Source organism: Bombina bombina, chromosome 6, assembly GCF_027579735.1.
Source record: "Bombina bombina isolate aBomBom1 chromosome 6, aBomBom1.pri, whole genome shotgun sequence".
NCBI classification, from domain to species: domain Eukaryota; kingdom Metazoa; phylum Chordata; class Amphibia; order Anura; family Bombinatoridae; genus Bombina; species Bombina bombina.
This window is the reverse complement of record NC_069504.1, coordinates 737,130,950-737,147,096: the sequence shown is the minus strand read 5'-3', so window position 1 is coordinate 737,147,096 and position 16,147 is coordinate 737,130,950. Positions and strand designations below refer to the sequence as shown.

At 40.0% G+C, this 16,147-nt stretch overlaps 1 protein-coding gene across 1 annotated transcript in view; it reads right to left on the bottom strand.

Annotated features, from left to right (window-relative positions):
- PIWIL2 (piwi like RNA-mediated gene silencing 2) overlaps positions 1-16,147 on the bottom strand; it is a 1,312,150-nt gene that overhangs the window by 249,515 nt on the left and 1,046,488 nt on the right. Inside the window, exon 13 of the mRNA XM_053719412.1 lies at positions 10,889-11,005. Within this exon, the coding sequence (XP_053575387.1) occupies positions 10,889-11,005 (117 nt within the window). The remainder of the gene's footprint in view (positions 1-10,888; positions 11,006-16,147) is intronic.

Below are 16,147 nucleotides of genomic sequence, written 5' to 3'. Positions count from 1 at the left end.
ACTGCCTGAAGAACCTTTCTCCCAAAAATAGCCTCCGAAGAAGCAAAAGTGTCAAATTTGTAAAATTTGGAAAAAGTATGAAGCGAAGACCAAGTTGCAGCCTTGCAAATCTGTTCAACAGAGGCCTCATTCTTAAAGGCCCAAGTGGAAGCCACAGCTCTAGTAGAATGAGCTGTAATTCTTTCAGGAGGCTGCTGTCCAGCAGTCTCATAGGCTAAACGAATTATGCTACGAAGCCAGAAGGAGAGAGAGGTAGCCGAAGCCTTATGACCTCTCCTCTGACCAGAGTACACGACAAACAGGGAAGACGTTTGTCGAAAATCCTTAGTTGCCTGCAAGTAGAACTTGAGGGCACGAACTACATCCAGATTGTGTAGAAGACGTTCCTTCTTTGAAGAAGGATTCGGGCACAGGGAAGGCACCACGATCTCTTGATTGATGTTCCTGTTAGTGACTACCTTAGGTAAGAACCCAGGTTTTGTACGCAGAACTACCTTATCTGAATGAAAAATCAAATAAGGAGAATCACAATGTAAAGCTGATAACTCAGAGACTCTCCGAGCCGAAGAAATAGCCATTAAAAATAACACTTTCCAAGATAACAACTTTATATCAATGGAATGAAGGGGTTCAAACGGAACTCCTTGTAGAACGTTAAGAACAAGGTTTAAACTCCATGGCGGAGCAACAGTTTTAAACACAGGCTTGATCCTAGCTAAAGCCTGACAAAAGGCCTGGACGTCTGGATTTTCTGACAGACGCCTGTGTAACAAGATGGACAGAGCTGAGATCTGTCCCTTTAATGAGCTAGCCGATAAACCCTTTTCTAAACCTTCTTGTAGAAAGGACAATATCCTAGGAATCCTAACCTTACTCCAGGAGTAACCTTTGGATTCGCACCAGTAAAGGTATTTACGCCATATCTTATGGTAAATCCTTCTGGTAACAGGCTTCCTAGCCTGTATCAGGGTATCAATAACCGACTCAGAAAAACCACGTTTTGATAAAGTCAAGCGTTCAATTTCCAAGCAGTCAGCTTCAGAGAAGTTAGATTTTGATGTTTGAATGGACCCTGTATCAGAAGGTCCTGTCTTAGAGGTAGAGACCAAGGCGGACAGGATGACATGTCCACTAGATCTGCATACCAAGTCCTGCGTGGCCATGCAGGCGCTATTAGAATCACTGATGCTCTCTCCTGTTTGATTTTGGCAATCAATCGAGGAAGCAGCGGGAAGGGTGGAAACACATAAGCCATCCCGAAGTTCCAAGGTGCTGTCAAAGCATCTATCAGAACCGCTCCCGGATCCCTGGATCTGGACCCGTAGCGAGGAAGTTTGGCGTTCTGGCGAGACGCCATGAGATCTATCTCTGGTTTGCCCCAACGTCGAAGTATTTGGGCAAAGACCTCCGGATGAAGTTCCCACTCCCACCGGATGAAAAGTCTGGCGACTCAAGAAATCCGCCTCCCAGTTCTCCACTCCCGGGATGTGGATTGCTGACAGGTGGCAAGAGTGAGACTCTGCCCAGCGAATTATCTTTGATACTTCCATCATTGCTAGGGAGCTTCTTGTCCCTCCTTGATGGTTGATGTAAGCTACAGTCGTGATGTTGTCCGACTGAAACCTGATGAACCCCCGAGTTTTTAACTGGGGCCAAGCCAGAAGGGCATTGAGAACTGCTCTCAATTCCAGAATGTTTATTGGCAGGAGACTTTCCTCCTGATTCCATTGTCCCTGAGCCTTCAGAGAATTCCAGACAGCGCCCCAACCTAGTAGGCTGGCGTCTGTTGTTACAATTGTCCAGTCCGGCCTGCTGAATGGCATCCCCCTGGACAGATGTGGCCGAGAAAGCCACCATAGAAGAGAGTTTCTGGTCTCTTGATCCAGATTCAGGGTAGGGGACAAGTCTGAGTAATCCCCATTCCACTGACTCAGCATGCACAATTGCAGCGGTCTGAGATGTAGACGTGCAAAGGGTACTATGTCCATTGCTGCTACCATTAAGCCGATCACCTCCATGCATTGAGCTATTGACGGGAGTTGAATGGAATGAAGGACACGGCATGCATTTAGAAGCTTTGTTAATCTGTCTTCTGTCAGATAAATCTTCATTTCTACAGAATCTATAAGAGTCCCCAAGAATGGAACTCTTGTGAGAGGAAAGAGAGAACTCTTCTTTTCGTTCACTTTCCATCCATGCGACCTTAGAAATGCCAGAACTAACTCTGTATGAGACTTGGCAGTTTGAAAGCTTGAAGCTTGTATCAGAATGTCGTCTAGGTACGGAGCTACCGAAATTCCTCGCGGTCTTAGTACCGCCAGAAGGGCACCCAGAACTTTTGTGAAGATTCTTGGAGCCGTAGCCAATCCGAATGGAAGAGCTACAAACTGGTAATGCCTGTCTAAGAAGGCAAACCTTAGATACCGGTAATGATCTTTGTGAATCGGTATGTGAAGGTAAGCATCCTTTAAATCCACTGTGGTCATGTACTGACCCTTTTGGATCATGGGTAAGATTGTCCGAATAGTTTCCATTTTGAACGATGGAACTCTTAGGAATTTGTTTAGGATCTTTAAATCCAAGATTGGCCTGAAAGTTCCCTCTTTTTTGGGAACCACAAACAGGTTTGAGTAAAACCCTTGTCCTTGTTCCGACCGCGGAACCGGATGGATCACTCCCATTAATAACAGATCTTGTACACAGCGTAGAAACGCTTCTTTCTTTATCTGGTTTGTTGACAACCTTGACAGATGAAATCTCCCTCTTGGGGGAGAGAATTTGAAGTCTAGAAGGTATCCCTGAGATATGATCTCTAGCGCCCAGGGATCCTGAACATCTTTTGCCCAAGCCTGGGCGAAGAGAGAGAGTCTGCCCCCCACTAGATCCGGTCCCGGATCGGGGGCCCTCGGTTCATGCTGTCTTTGGGGCAGCAGCAGGTTTCCTGGCCTGCTTGCCCTTGTTCCAGGACTGGTTAGGTTTCCAGCCTTGTCTGTAACGAGCAACAGCTCCTTCCTGTTTTGGTGCAGTAGAAGTTGGTGCTGCTCCTGCTTTGAAATTCCGAAAGGGACGAAAATTAGACTGTCTAGCCTTAGCTTTGGCTTTGTCTTGAGGCAGGGCGTGGCCCTTACCTCCTGTAATGTCAGCGATAATTTCTTTCAAACCGGGCCCAAATAAAGTTTGCCCCTTGAAAGGTATATTAAGTAATTTGGACTTAGAAGTTACATCAGCTGACCAGGATTTTAGCCACAGCGCCCTACGTGCCTGAATGGCGAATCCTGAGTTCTTAGCCGTAAGTTTGGTTAAATGTACTACGGCCTCCGAAATGAAAGAATTAGCTAGTTTAAGGACTCTAAGTCTGTCCGTAATGTCATCCAGCGTAGCTGAACTAAGGTTCTCTTCCAGAGACTCCATCCAAAATGCTGCCGCAGCCGTAATCGGCGCGATGCATGCAAGGGGTTGCAATATAAAACCTTGTTGAACAAACATTTTCTTAAGGTAACCCTCTAATTTTTTATCCATTGGATCTGAAAAAGCACAGCTATCCTCCACCGGGATAGTGGTACGCTTAGCTAAAGTAGAAACTGCTCCCTCCACCTTAGGGACCGTTTGCCATAAGTCCCGTGTGGTGGCGTCTATTGGAAACATCTTTCTAAATATTGGACGGGGTGAGAACGGCACACCGGGTCTATCCCACTCCTTAGTAACAATTTCAGTTAGTCTCTTAGGTATAGGAAACACGTCAGTACTCGCCGGTACCGCAAAGTATTTATCCAACCTACACAATTTCTCTGGTATTGCAACAGTGTTACAATCATTAAGAGCCGCTAAAACCTCCCCTAGTAATACACGGAGGTTCTCCAATTTAAATTTAAAATTTGAAATATCTGAATCCAATCTGTTTGGATCAGAACCGTCACCCACAGAATGAAGCTCTCCGTCCTCATGCTCTGCAAGCTGTGACGCAGTATCAGACATGGCCCTAGTATTATCAGCACACTCTGTTCTCACCCCAGAGTGATCACGCTTGCCTCTTAGTTCTGGTAATTTAGCCAAAACTTCAGTCATAACAGTAGCCATATCTTGTAATGTTATCTGTAATGGCCGCCCAGATGTACTAGGCGCCACAATATCACGCACCTCCCGGGCGGGAGATGCAGGTACTGACACGTGAGGCGAGTTAGTCGGCATAACTCTCCCCTCGCTGTTTGGTGAAATTTGTTCAATTTGTACAGATTGGCTTTTATTTAAAGTAGCATCAATACAGTTAGTACATAAATTTCTATTGGGCTCCACCTTGGCATTGGAACAAATGACACAGGTATCTTCCTCTGAATCAGACATGTTTAACACACTAGTAATAAACTTGCAACTTGGTTACAATCTTATTTAACAAAAACGTACTGTGCCTCAAAGAAGCACTAAACGATTAAATGACAGTTGAAATAATGAACTGAAAAAAACAGTTATAGCATCAATCTTTAAAAACAACACAACTTTTAGTCAAAGGTTTGTTCCCATTAGTAAAGTAACAATAATTAAATTTGAAACATAAAAATTACAGAGCAACGTTTTTAATCACAGTCAATGTATAAGTCTCACAGCTCTGCTGAGAGAATCTACCTCCCTCCAAAGAAGTTTGAAGACCCCTGAGTTCTGTTAGAGATGAACCGGATCATGCAGGAAATACAAGAGTAACTGACTGGAATTTTTTGATGCGTAGCAAAGAGCGCCAAAAACGGCCCCTCCCCCTCCCACACAGCAGTGAGAGAGAAACGAAACTGTCACAATTAAAACAAGCAACTGCCAAGTGGAAAAATAATGCCCAAACATTTATTCACTCAGTACCTCAGAAAATGCAAACGATTCTACATTCCAGCAAAAACGTTTAACATAATAAATACCTATTAAAAGGTTTAATGTACTTTTAACAGAGTAATTCCAGTGAAATACCATCCCCAGAATACTGAAGTGTAGAGTATACATACATGTCATTATAACGGTATGGCAGGATTTTCTCATCAATTCCATTCAGAAAATAAAAACTGCTACATACCTTAATGCAGATTCATCTGCCCGCTGTCCCCTGATCTGAAGCTTTTACCTCCCTCAGATGGCCGAGAAACAGCAATATGATCTTAACGACTCCGGTTAAAATCATAGTAAAAACTCTGGTAGATTCTTCTTCAAACTCTGCCAGAGAGGCAATAACACGCTCCGGTGCTATTGTAAAATAACAAACTTTTGATTGAAGTTATAAAAACTAAGTATAATCACCATAGTCCTCTCACACATCCTATCTAGTCGTTGGGTGCAAGAGAATGACTGGGAGTGACGTAGAGGGGAGGAGCTATATGCAGCTCTGCTGGGTGAATCCTCTTGCATTTCCTGTTGGGGAGGAGTTATATCCCAGAAGTAATGATGACCCGTGGACTGATCACACATAACAGAAGAAAAACAGATTAATAAACCTTTGCTCCAGAAATATATAATGAGTTCTAGAGCAGTGTAAAATTTCGAATCTGTGAACAATCAATTGATTCTTCCTATAGAAATAAGCATATGTATATAAGTTATGCTGTGCCTGTGCTAGCTACAGAAACTTTTTTTTGTGTTGAGTTACTTGATACTTGTTTTAATTATTAACAGAAAACTGTCAAAGTTTTTATATTGGGTAATATGTGCAATGGCGTAACAGCCAATACAGTTTACAGTTTGTTTTTTTATATTTTAAAGTTGCACTTTATGAAACTTGGTTTTATTTAATTTTAAGTTTAATAAAGACGATATATTTTACAACGGCTAAATCTGTGTCTGCATTGCATGTTTAAACCTTAATACCATAAATAATAATAGGTGTTATGTTTACTCCTGGAGTAAATAATGAGTTTGGAAATTATAGAGAAATGCTTAAATAATGCATTACACTTTATCTAAACCCCTTGGATATTAGTAGCCTTAAATCTACTGGAGATTTAGTCGACTAAAACTATTCAGATGACTAAAATACGACTAAAACTAAAATGGCATTTTGGTCAAAAGACTAAAACTAAGACAAAATCGTCAAAATTAACACTGGGCTCCGACTACATCCAAATTGTGAAGTAGGTGTTCCTTAGTGTTAGAAGGATTTGGACACAAAGAAGGAACAACAATTTCCTGATTAATATTTTCTGAAGACACTAACTTTGGTAGAAAATCATATTGAGTCCAGGGGACTGCTTTATCTTAATGAAAAATCAAGAAGGGGTGATCAGAAGACAGGGCAGATAATTCAGAAACTCTTATAGCAGATGAAATGGCTAGAAGAGAACAATCCATGGCAATAACTTTAGTTCCAAGGAGTGCATAGGTTCAAAGGGGGGCATTGCATTACAGAAACAACCAGATTCAAATTCCAAGGGGGGGGGGGGGAATGGGTCTAATAACAGGGTGAATTCTCACCAAGGCTTGGAAAAGTTTGAACATCAGGTAATTTGGACAGTTTATTGTGAAACAAAACCGATAATGCCAAAATCTGACCCTTTAAAGAACTATAATCCTTTATCTAATCCATCTTGAAGGAACAGAAGAATTCTTTAGATTCTAAAAGATTTCCAAGAGAAACCTCTAGAAGAACACCAAAGTAAGTAAACTTTCCAAATTTTATGATACATTTTCTGGGTGACAGGCTTTCTGGTTTGCAGTAAAGTAGAGATAACAGAATCTGAGAAACCTCTGTATTTGAGAACTAGGTGTTCAACCTCCACGCCATCAAATTCAGAGATTTAACATCTGGATGATACATGAAGGAAGAGATGACATCTGTATTAGGTCTGCATACCAAGTGCTGCGGTCGCCACGCCGGAGCTAGGAGAATTACAAAAGCCAATTCAAGTTTGATTCTTGCAATGACTCTTGGAATAACAACAAACGGTGGAAAAAGATAGTCCAGACAAAAGTTCCAAGGGCATACTAGTACATCTATCATGTGAGCCCTTGACCTGCTGCAATAAACCAGTAGTTTGTAGTTCAATTTGGACGCCATGAGATCTACTTCTAGAAGACCCCACCTCAAGACTAATTGATTGAACACATCCTGATGAAGAGACCATTCGACTTGGTTAATCTGCTTCCCAATTGTTCACTCTTGGAATGTGAATGGCCGATAGGGTGCAGTGGTTTTCCTCTGCCCAAGACAGAATATGAGATACCTCTTGCATAGCTAAGGGACTTTGAGTCCCTCCCCAATGATTGATGTACGCCACGACAGTGACATTATCTGACTGGAATCAAATTCATTTTAAAGGGCTAAATTAAAGGGCCCCACAAATCGCACAAAGTTCTAGGATGTTGCCTTGCATCAAGAGGGGGCAATACTCCCTGTGTCTTTCAAGACTCTCAAACAGTGCCCCAACCCATCAGACTATGGTCCAGATAGGCCGAAGAAAAGAAGCTCAAAAGATCAAATAGGGACTTTCCTTCACCATGAGAGAGATTGTTTGACTGAAGAACTGAGTTCTATCTGCTGTTCCAGATGGAAACTTTCCTTTAACCACTGTTGAAGCATGGACAATTGGAGAGGACGAAGATGAAATCAGGCAAAAGGTACTGAGTCTGACGCTGCTACCATAAGTTTAAAGTGAGAGAAGGTGGGGGTGGGGCAGAGTATATTATACACAAGAGATTCAGTAGTTAAGGGCGAATGGCCCAAGCTGCTACCATAAGACCCATTACTTCCATAGATTGTGCTGTAAGGAAAGACAGGCAGTCTGAAGTATGGTCTGTAAAGTTTCTTAAGAAATAAGCACATTTGAACCAAGTCTATTATCACACAAAGAAAGACCACCCATGTGGCTGGTGATGAACTTTTGGGGACATTCATTTCTCATCCATGTTCCTGAAGGAAAGACACCATTCTGTAGGTATGAGCAGTAGCCAGAGAAAGAGACGGAGCTTGGACCAACATATCATCCAATTAAGGAGAAACAGATTATTTGAGTTCTGATCACTGCTAACAGAGCTCCTAAAACCTTTGTAAAGATGTGATGGGCGGTGGCCAGACCGAAGGGGAGCCTAAGTCCAGAACAATGTGCAGGCTAAGGCCTATGAGAAAGAAAGACACTAAAAATACAATAAACATTTTATTGAATAAACCCCCCCCTTTGGTCCCCAACCATAACCTGACCCATCATGAGCTGAACCACTAACTGCATAAGGCAAATAGCAGTTTTATTAAAGAGACAGTGCAGATTTTTTGTTCTGTGAGAAAATATTGTGAACCCATGACTAAAACATACTGAGGGCTGCTAAGGGGTAATAAGGCAATGAAAAAAGAGGGATTTTAGCTCTGAATTCCATAATTGTTGGTGTTAAACACGTTGGTAAAGTGCTGTGTGTAAAAGGCTGAGAACCCCAAATATTAAATGCTTCTGGAGCACAAGGTAGCGCTATGAACACAGGGACAAAAATCTTAAACCCTTACACACAAATAAACAGAATAGCATAAAAAAGGAAGAAATTCTTCAGCCAATATAATGTCCCAAAGACAAGATATAAAGCCCAAAAAGCAAATAAATGGGCCAAAGAGTCACAAAGTCTCATATAAGACGTGTATAGGCAGCTCCTGGAAGTACAAAAAGGGCACTTTTCGCTCAAATATGTAGTACCTATAAGAGTCAGTTACCAGGACTGCAGCACTACACTGTTTTTTGTACCAGCTTACTGTGGCCTTTCTCCTTCAAAGAATGTGGATAAAGTAGAGAGCCCATCCAGTGCAAGTAAATATACTGCAGAGGCTACTTGTGGATATACCAGCAACCACTCAGGTGGAGGCTAAGAGACGGGGTCCCCACAACGCCTAACGGTAATTATGGCTGAGAGATTTACAGATGAGAGTACTGACATTCAATAATTGAGGCATTCCTTTATTCCTGTGTCACTCAAAATTATGCTGGGTGAAGATGGAAGAGGGGTACTGGGTCTCAAATCAGGTCTGAGCTCCCAATAAATAATTAGATAGAAAATAATAAAATCTTGCTTGCAGTGCACCTGTCTCAACCTCTCTTCTTGGGGGCCAAGAACAAACTGGTTGGAGGGGGCGGGAGGAAATGGGAGGGATTAAAGCTCTTGTGAGGATTCTTGACCTCCTCCTAGTGGCAGGAAATATATCCCACATGTTATGGACACCTATGCACTTTCCTTTACCTTATGAAAGAAATATTAATATTTCACATTCCAATGTTCTTCACATAGCATATGTTCTATTTCTGTTTTTTTGGTAATATATATATAAATATTATTTATATACATATATATATATATGTATTAATATCCTAAACTTTAGTTAAGACACTAAAAAAATTATACACTTAAAAAGCACTCCCCCAAATGTCCTCACATGAGAGAATACAGGACAAAGAACAAATTAGAGGTACATTCACCTCAATGATCCATTTTTGGCACTAAGAATTGCTGGTTAAATGATAACTTTTATTTGAAAACAATGGAAAATAATAAAAATTAAAACGTAGTTATACCCACTATTATCTAAATAATGATGTCCTAATTATTATGATCATGGTGGAAAAATCATTTTATCTATTTCGAAAAGACAAAACCTTATTATTTATACTGCAGATGGCTGAATATAAGAATAATTGATCTGCATAGAGACCATGTATATAGGTAGTTATTAAAAGCATATACATTAATTACTTGTTTCACTTGTTAGATGGCTACATGTATTCCCAAAAGTATCCAATCTGTCAAATATCGCTCAATGTGAATAAGTAGCCGATGGTTGTTGAAACTAATAGTACACTTTTGTTCTTAGGGTACCTTAAAACTTGTTAACATGCCTAAATTTTGTGTATGATATCCTCAGGTCATATTGATGCTATTTGTAGACGTTCAGGTAATAGCCAGTTGGCTATGGAAGTTGAACTGAAGCACCTTTCTCCTTGTATCATGGCATCCACAGACTATATTCAGTGGAAGGCCCATCTGAGAAAATGCAAATACAGTCCCAAGACATATCCATCACCAGGAGAAAATGGCTTGCCTCTTTAATGACCAATGTGTCCAGGAGACACTTTTGAAGGGAAGAATGGATCTAAGATCTTTAGATAACCCGTATCAATCAAAATGAAGACAAGACACTTCAGAGTTTCACCTACTCAATGCTTGAGGCAAAACATAACTAAAGGAATGCTGGGAGATGGGGTGGAGTAAAGCTCTGCAATGTAGAGGTGTTTTGCATTCGTTTGGTGGTCAAGAAAACATCTCATATGTGACGACTCATGGATCCTCACCATTATTTGAAAGAAAAACAGTTTTAAAACCTAATGCAAGTTTTCAAATTATATCCCAACAAAATGTTATGTATATACATATATATATATATATAACATTTATAAATATAATATTTAAAACAGAAACTTGTTAGAAGAAAACAGAAATATGAAACTTCTATAAGGGTGGATCTAGATATACAAAATGCTAGATAGAAAAAGATAGAAACATTTTTAGACAACAACAGAGATGTTGAATTATTTGTGTGTCTATAACATGAAATGTATCTACAGTACTTGATTATTCATTCTACGACAACAATTAGAAGTATTTTGTTGACAACTTAGTATGTATTTAAATATATTGATGATTATCTACATGTTGCCTTTAAAACATTTAATTTAATCTTAAAACAATGTTAACATAATGATACAATACCCCACATTATGCTAATTTTTCGAATATTCATTTATTCATTCTAATAATTATTCTTACCAAATGACAGTGTTCTCTCTTACTTTGTCCAATTCAACAAATACTCAGTTCACAATACATTAAATAGTTGGATAATACTTTATCACTCACATAATCTAATTACTCAGCGGTATACATCACTTACCAGTGGGATATCTACTCCCCACAGTTCTCCTCCTAATTTGCAATTAATCTGCATTAAGATTTTTTGAGCAATACTCCTCAGCTTTTGGGGTTGACTAATGGTTCTTGTGTTCACCACCTACAGAGAAAACAACAGTGTTACAAAAGTACTGAAAATTTAATTTTATGTACTCTGGGAAGTAGTTACAACATTAAAGGGACATGAAACCCCAATTTTTTATTTCATGATTCAGATAGATAATACAATTTTTAACAACTTTCCAATTTACTTATATTATCTAATTTGCTTCACTCTTTAGATATCCTTTGGTGAAGAAATAGCAATGCACATGGGTGGGACAATCACATAAGACATCTATGTGCAGCCAGCAATCAGCAGCTAATAAGCATATTTAGATATACTTTTCAACAAAGGATACCAAGAGAATGAAGGAAATGAGATAATAGAAGTAAATTGGAAAGTTGTTTAAAATTGTATGATCTGTCTGAATCATGAAAGAAGAGATGTTGGTTTCATTTCCCTTTAAGTAAAGTGTTAAAAAAATGCACAAACAATGATTACTAGATGTAATTAGCAAACAGAAAAATAGTAACTCCAGAATTACATGTTTTTTTGTTCGTTTCTGAAAGAGCAGCAGAAACAACCCATGAAAAAGTTTTAGCAGGGAAGAGCAGTCCTGCCCAACACTGAATCCAAGCGTATATTCAAATGAAATGAGTATCTGAACAATTGAGCCCTGGTATTTAGCAGGTTCCCTAACACTAAGTAGCTAAACTATAGAGGACATCTTTGCTTTTGTTATCATATGCAAATAATTGTGCACAGATAATACTTACTATTTTAAATAAAATATCCATATACCACATGTATGTATGGCCTTCACTGGCGTATGTGCTCCTTCTAACTCTGGGACCTGAAACCTGTGCAATTTAAATCATACAGATACCAAGGTTACAGCATAACTCCTCCTACCACACATGTATTGGTCATCACCAGTCAGGCACATCACCCACCCCGGCAGGAGGGGAATGGATGTTCGTGTTTTGGCTACTTTTAGGAGAATATACTTAAAAGGCATTTAAAAAAGAAGTAGACATCATCATCTCCCAAAAAAAGTGAACAACCCCCACAGCTTTATGCTTACCTGATAAATTTAAATATTTCATGATGGTAAAAGTATGTAAAGACCAAGTAGTTGCCTTACAAATCTGTTCAAAAGAAGTATAATTTCCAAAAGCCCAAGAGGTGGCAACTGCTGGTAATTTGCTTTAGGGGAAACTTTCCTGCTACTACATATGCCTTGCGAATTAAAGCTTTAAGCCAAGCTGCCAAGGTAATTGCATTCACTTTCTGTCCTTGCGGGGACCTGAATAATCAATAAACAATGAATTGATCAATTCTTTAGTGGAATCAAGACAAAATTGCTAGGATGTGACTACATCCAATTATGAAATCTTTCTTTAGCATTTGGCACCAGAGAGAAGGGACTACAATTTCCTGATTGATGTTTTTCAGAAGAGACAACCATAGGAAGGAAAGAGTAGTTTTAAGTTTATGCACTCTCTTGTAATTCTGCTTACTTGATTTTACACCAGGCTAAAGTAGTTTTTAAGAACAGACACCCTTTCTGGATGAGGAAAATAGCCAAGAGAAAGAGAACCTTTCAAGACAACGATTGAATGTCCAGACATTGCATAGGTTCAATTGGCTGCAGAGGTGGACTGAGCTTGGGAGCAAAGTGTGGACTATCCCCTAGGCCTCCATTAATGGTGGATCAAAGGATGCAGGTCCTGGAGTACAAAGTAAATCGGCATATAAGGGCATTAAGGCACATTTATAGTGAGCACAATTAAATCACATTTTAGCTTTTAACAATGCATATATACATACATATATAGTCAGTAGAAAATAAGTCACTTACAGGGTCTTGCTTAGAATAAATAAGTAATTACTTATTTATTCTAAGCAAGACCCTGTGAATGACTTCTTTTCTACCGACTATACTTGGTGCTTCTGCTTGAAGTGCACCCAGGGCTGTTTAAAGCCAAAAGGAAGCAGGATTGCTATTACCCTCTCTACGAAAAATACATACATATATATATATATATATATATATATATACACATATATATATATATATATATATAGGTGTGTATGATTTGTACGTAGTGGAATATACATATTCCCATTTTCTATGCACCTCTGAAGTTGTTTGCCGCCCATATCACCCCAAAAGTCCTAAGTTCCTTTAGGCTTAGGCTGCACTGTATGAGTGACGCAGTAGGGTACACACGAAAACCAAGCATCTGTTACCAATGCAGAGTAGCAGTAACATAATCTGTAATCCCATGAAAGTAAACAGTCTTACTTTATTATTTCTTATGCTTTTTTTTGTCTAATACAATATATAATATATTTTTGAGTTACTGTACCTGAGCAACTGGGCTGTATATTCCAGTCATCCCCGGAATGGCTAAATCTGAAAAAGCCTTATAACCAAGTTAAGGGGAAGCAAGCCTTATAATTGGTCTTATCCTGACCAAAGCTTGAATGTCAGAAAGTCTTGAAATCTTCTTGTGATACAATAGTGAAAGTGCAGAAAGTTGGCCTTTAAGGGAACTGGCTGATAAACCCTTATCCAGACCATCTTGCAAAAATAGTTCAAGGAATTTTAAGAGAGCTTAAACAGTAATTCTTAGATTAATACCAGGAACATTTTCCAGGCTATCTGGCCTGAATCACAGTGTCAGAAAATCCTCTGAGACAAAATAAGGTGTTCATTAGACATGTGTTGAGGTCTTGTTTGAATAAAGGACCTTGAGAGAGAAGGCCGGAGCAATGAGACTTAAAGGGACATTAAACTCTAAAATTGTATTCCCTATCTGTATCATGTAAGAAATGTTTTTAACAATTTTCCAATGTACTTCTATTATTTAATTTGCTTCATTTTTCAGATATCCTTTGTTGAAGATATAGCAATGCATATGGGTGAGCTAATCACACAAGGCATCTATGTGCAACCGCCAATCAGCAGCTACTGTGCCTATCTAGATATGATTTTCAGCAAAGGATATCAAGAGAATGAAGCATATTAGATAATAGAAGTAAATTAGAAAGTTGTTTAAAATAGCATGCTCTGATGGGGGCGTGGCCAGCAGCCATTGAAGCTGGACGTGTTCTTAGGGAGCTCCTGTGCAGCCAAAATATTGTGCACAAAATATACCCTATTATTGAAAAACTTTTATCTGAAATCAATCTCATTAGATAATGGGAAGACCAGAGCCTGATCTGTTGGTCCAGCAAAACGTTTTCTTCCAACGTAACCGGAGGGACTCACAGCCCGGCTGACACTGCCTACAACTTCAGCTGCCGGAGGGTCGGGGCTCCGCTCCGGCGGCTGAACAGAGCCGCAAACTCTACATTATTGATACAGAAGGTGGCGAGACATAACGCGGCATCCGCAATTGATATTCCTCTGGAGAGGTGAACAGGATCGCCGAACACAGAAAGCGGCTGCCATCACTGTCGGACAGAAAGCCACGCAAGTTGCCGAAGGGTGCCAACGCCGCAAGGAGGTAACAACTTATCACTCCAAGGCACAGATACACATATGATAGGCTGGGGACTTTATTAGAATAAATAACAGCCTACAATCATTGAGCCCGGAGAGGGTTTGGGGGCCATCTAACTTACATCACAGTAGCGGACAGCACTTGGCGGGAAAAGACGCCATATTGTGTCTTTACGCCCTTATCCACACTGCAAGTTCTCAGCTGACATCTACGAGTACTAGTAGTAACCCACAGCCCTGCAATACTCAGCTACACAAATAGACTGCAAAGGCAAACAGGATTCACAGCCCCTTCCCCAGTGGGCCCTTATACAAGTCACCCTCCTAGGCCCCAAGAGGAGACAGCATGAGCCGCACTTTGTAAAGGGTCACTAAAGCTTTAGCACACTGGGGAAGGTCACAATATAAGCCTACTGGGAGAGGTAGAAAGACTTATTTTATCTTGTATGGGAAGCAGAAACAACTACACCCAGTAAAAGACATAATAACTATCTGTATGTATTGCGCACTTCCAGGACATGTACCTGCGTCTGGAAGTAGCGATTTAAAAGGTGTCTGCACCGCTAAATAGAGGATTTGGCTGCTTTACTCCACATTAGAGGAAATAACTAAGGCTCCTGTCTCAGATCCAAGATGGTAAACTACAGGCTCTGAGATACAAGCAGGCCTTCACAAGCTGTATGCCCTATCCATTATCAAACAATCCAGAGGAAATAATGCCTGGTGGGTAGGTGTACCAATTAGAAATATGTTCACTTAGGTCAAACATGTTGGTGCACAAGGTGTTAAATATGCTTTAAAATACAGCGACTCACTGACAGCAACATAAGACGACTCACCAGTTTCGGTCTTAATGGTATGCTAGAATCACCCGGTACTCAGACAGGAGACACTACTAGCACCTATATCCATACAATGAAAGGAAAAACACAATCAGTCAAAGATTGTCTATCTAAGGCACAAGCGAAAAAGAAGTCTACAAGTCAAACCAAAAGTATTACTCAAGAGGGGGAAATGTCGGATCATACACTAGACACCAGTTCTGAAGAGCCGCAGCAACCCTCAAATAACTCCCTAGTACAGCAAATTAAAGAGGTATTTCAGATAGAATTAAAAGCTGCAATACTAGACATCAGAAACGATATAAAAGAAATTGGCCAGAGAACCTCTGAGTTGGAGGACAAAGTTACAGAAATCATTGAAGAACTCCCAATCATACAGAATTCTGTACAGACTCAACATGATAAAATAGAGCAAATAGAATCCCAGCTCGAAGACCTGGAAAATAGATCTAGGAGGTCTAATGTCAGAATCAGAAACCTACCTGAAACATACGATAAGCTCAACGAGGTTCTACTTAGAATCTTACGACATCTGCTACCAGAAGTAGAAGAGAATATGTTTATAACTGACAGAATTCATAGAGCCTTGAATAAACCTAATATCCCAAACACACCTAGGGATGTGATCCTCAAGTTCCACTACTATACTACCAAAGAGCAACTCCTTCAGGTCACCAGAACTCAACCACATATTGAATTTGAGGGGCACCACCTTCAATTTTTTGCCGACTTATCTCCCATCACACTGCGCAAGAGAAGGGAACTAAAGCCAATCACCATGGCTCTCACAAAAGCAAAAATTAGATACAGGTGGTCTTTCCCATTCAGACTTGTGTTTCTGTTTAA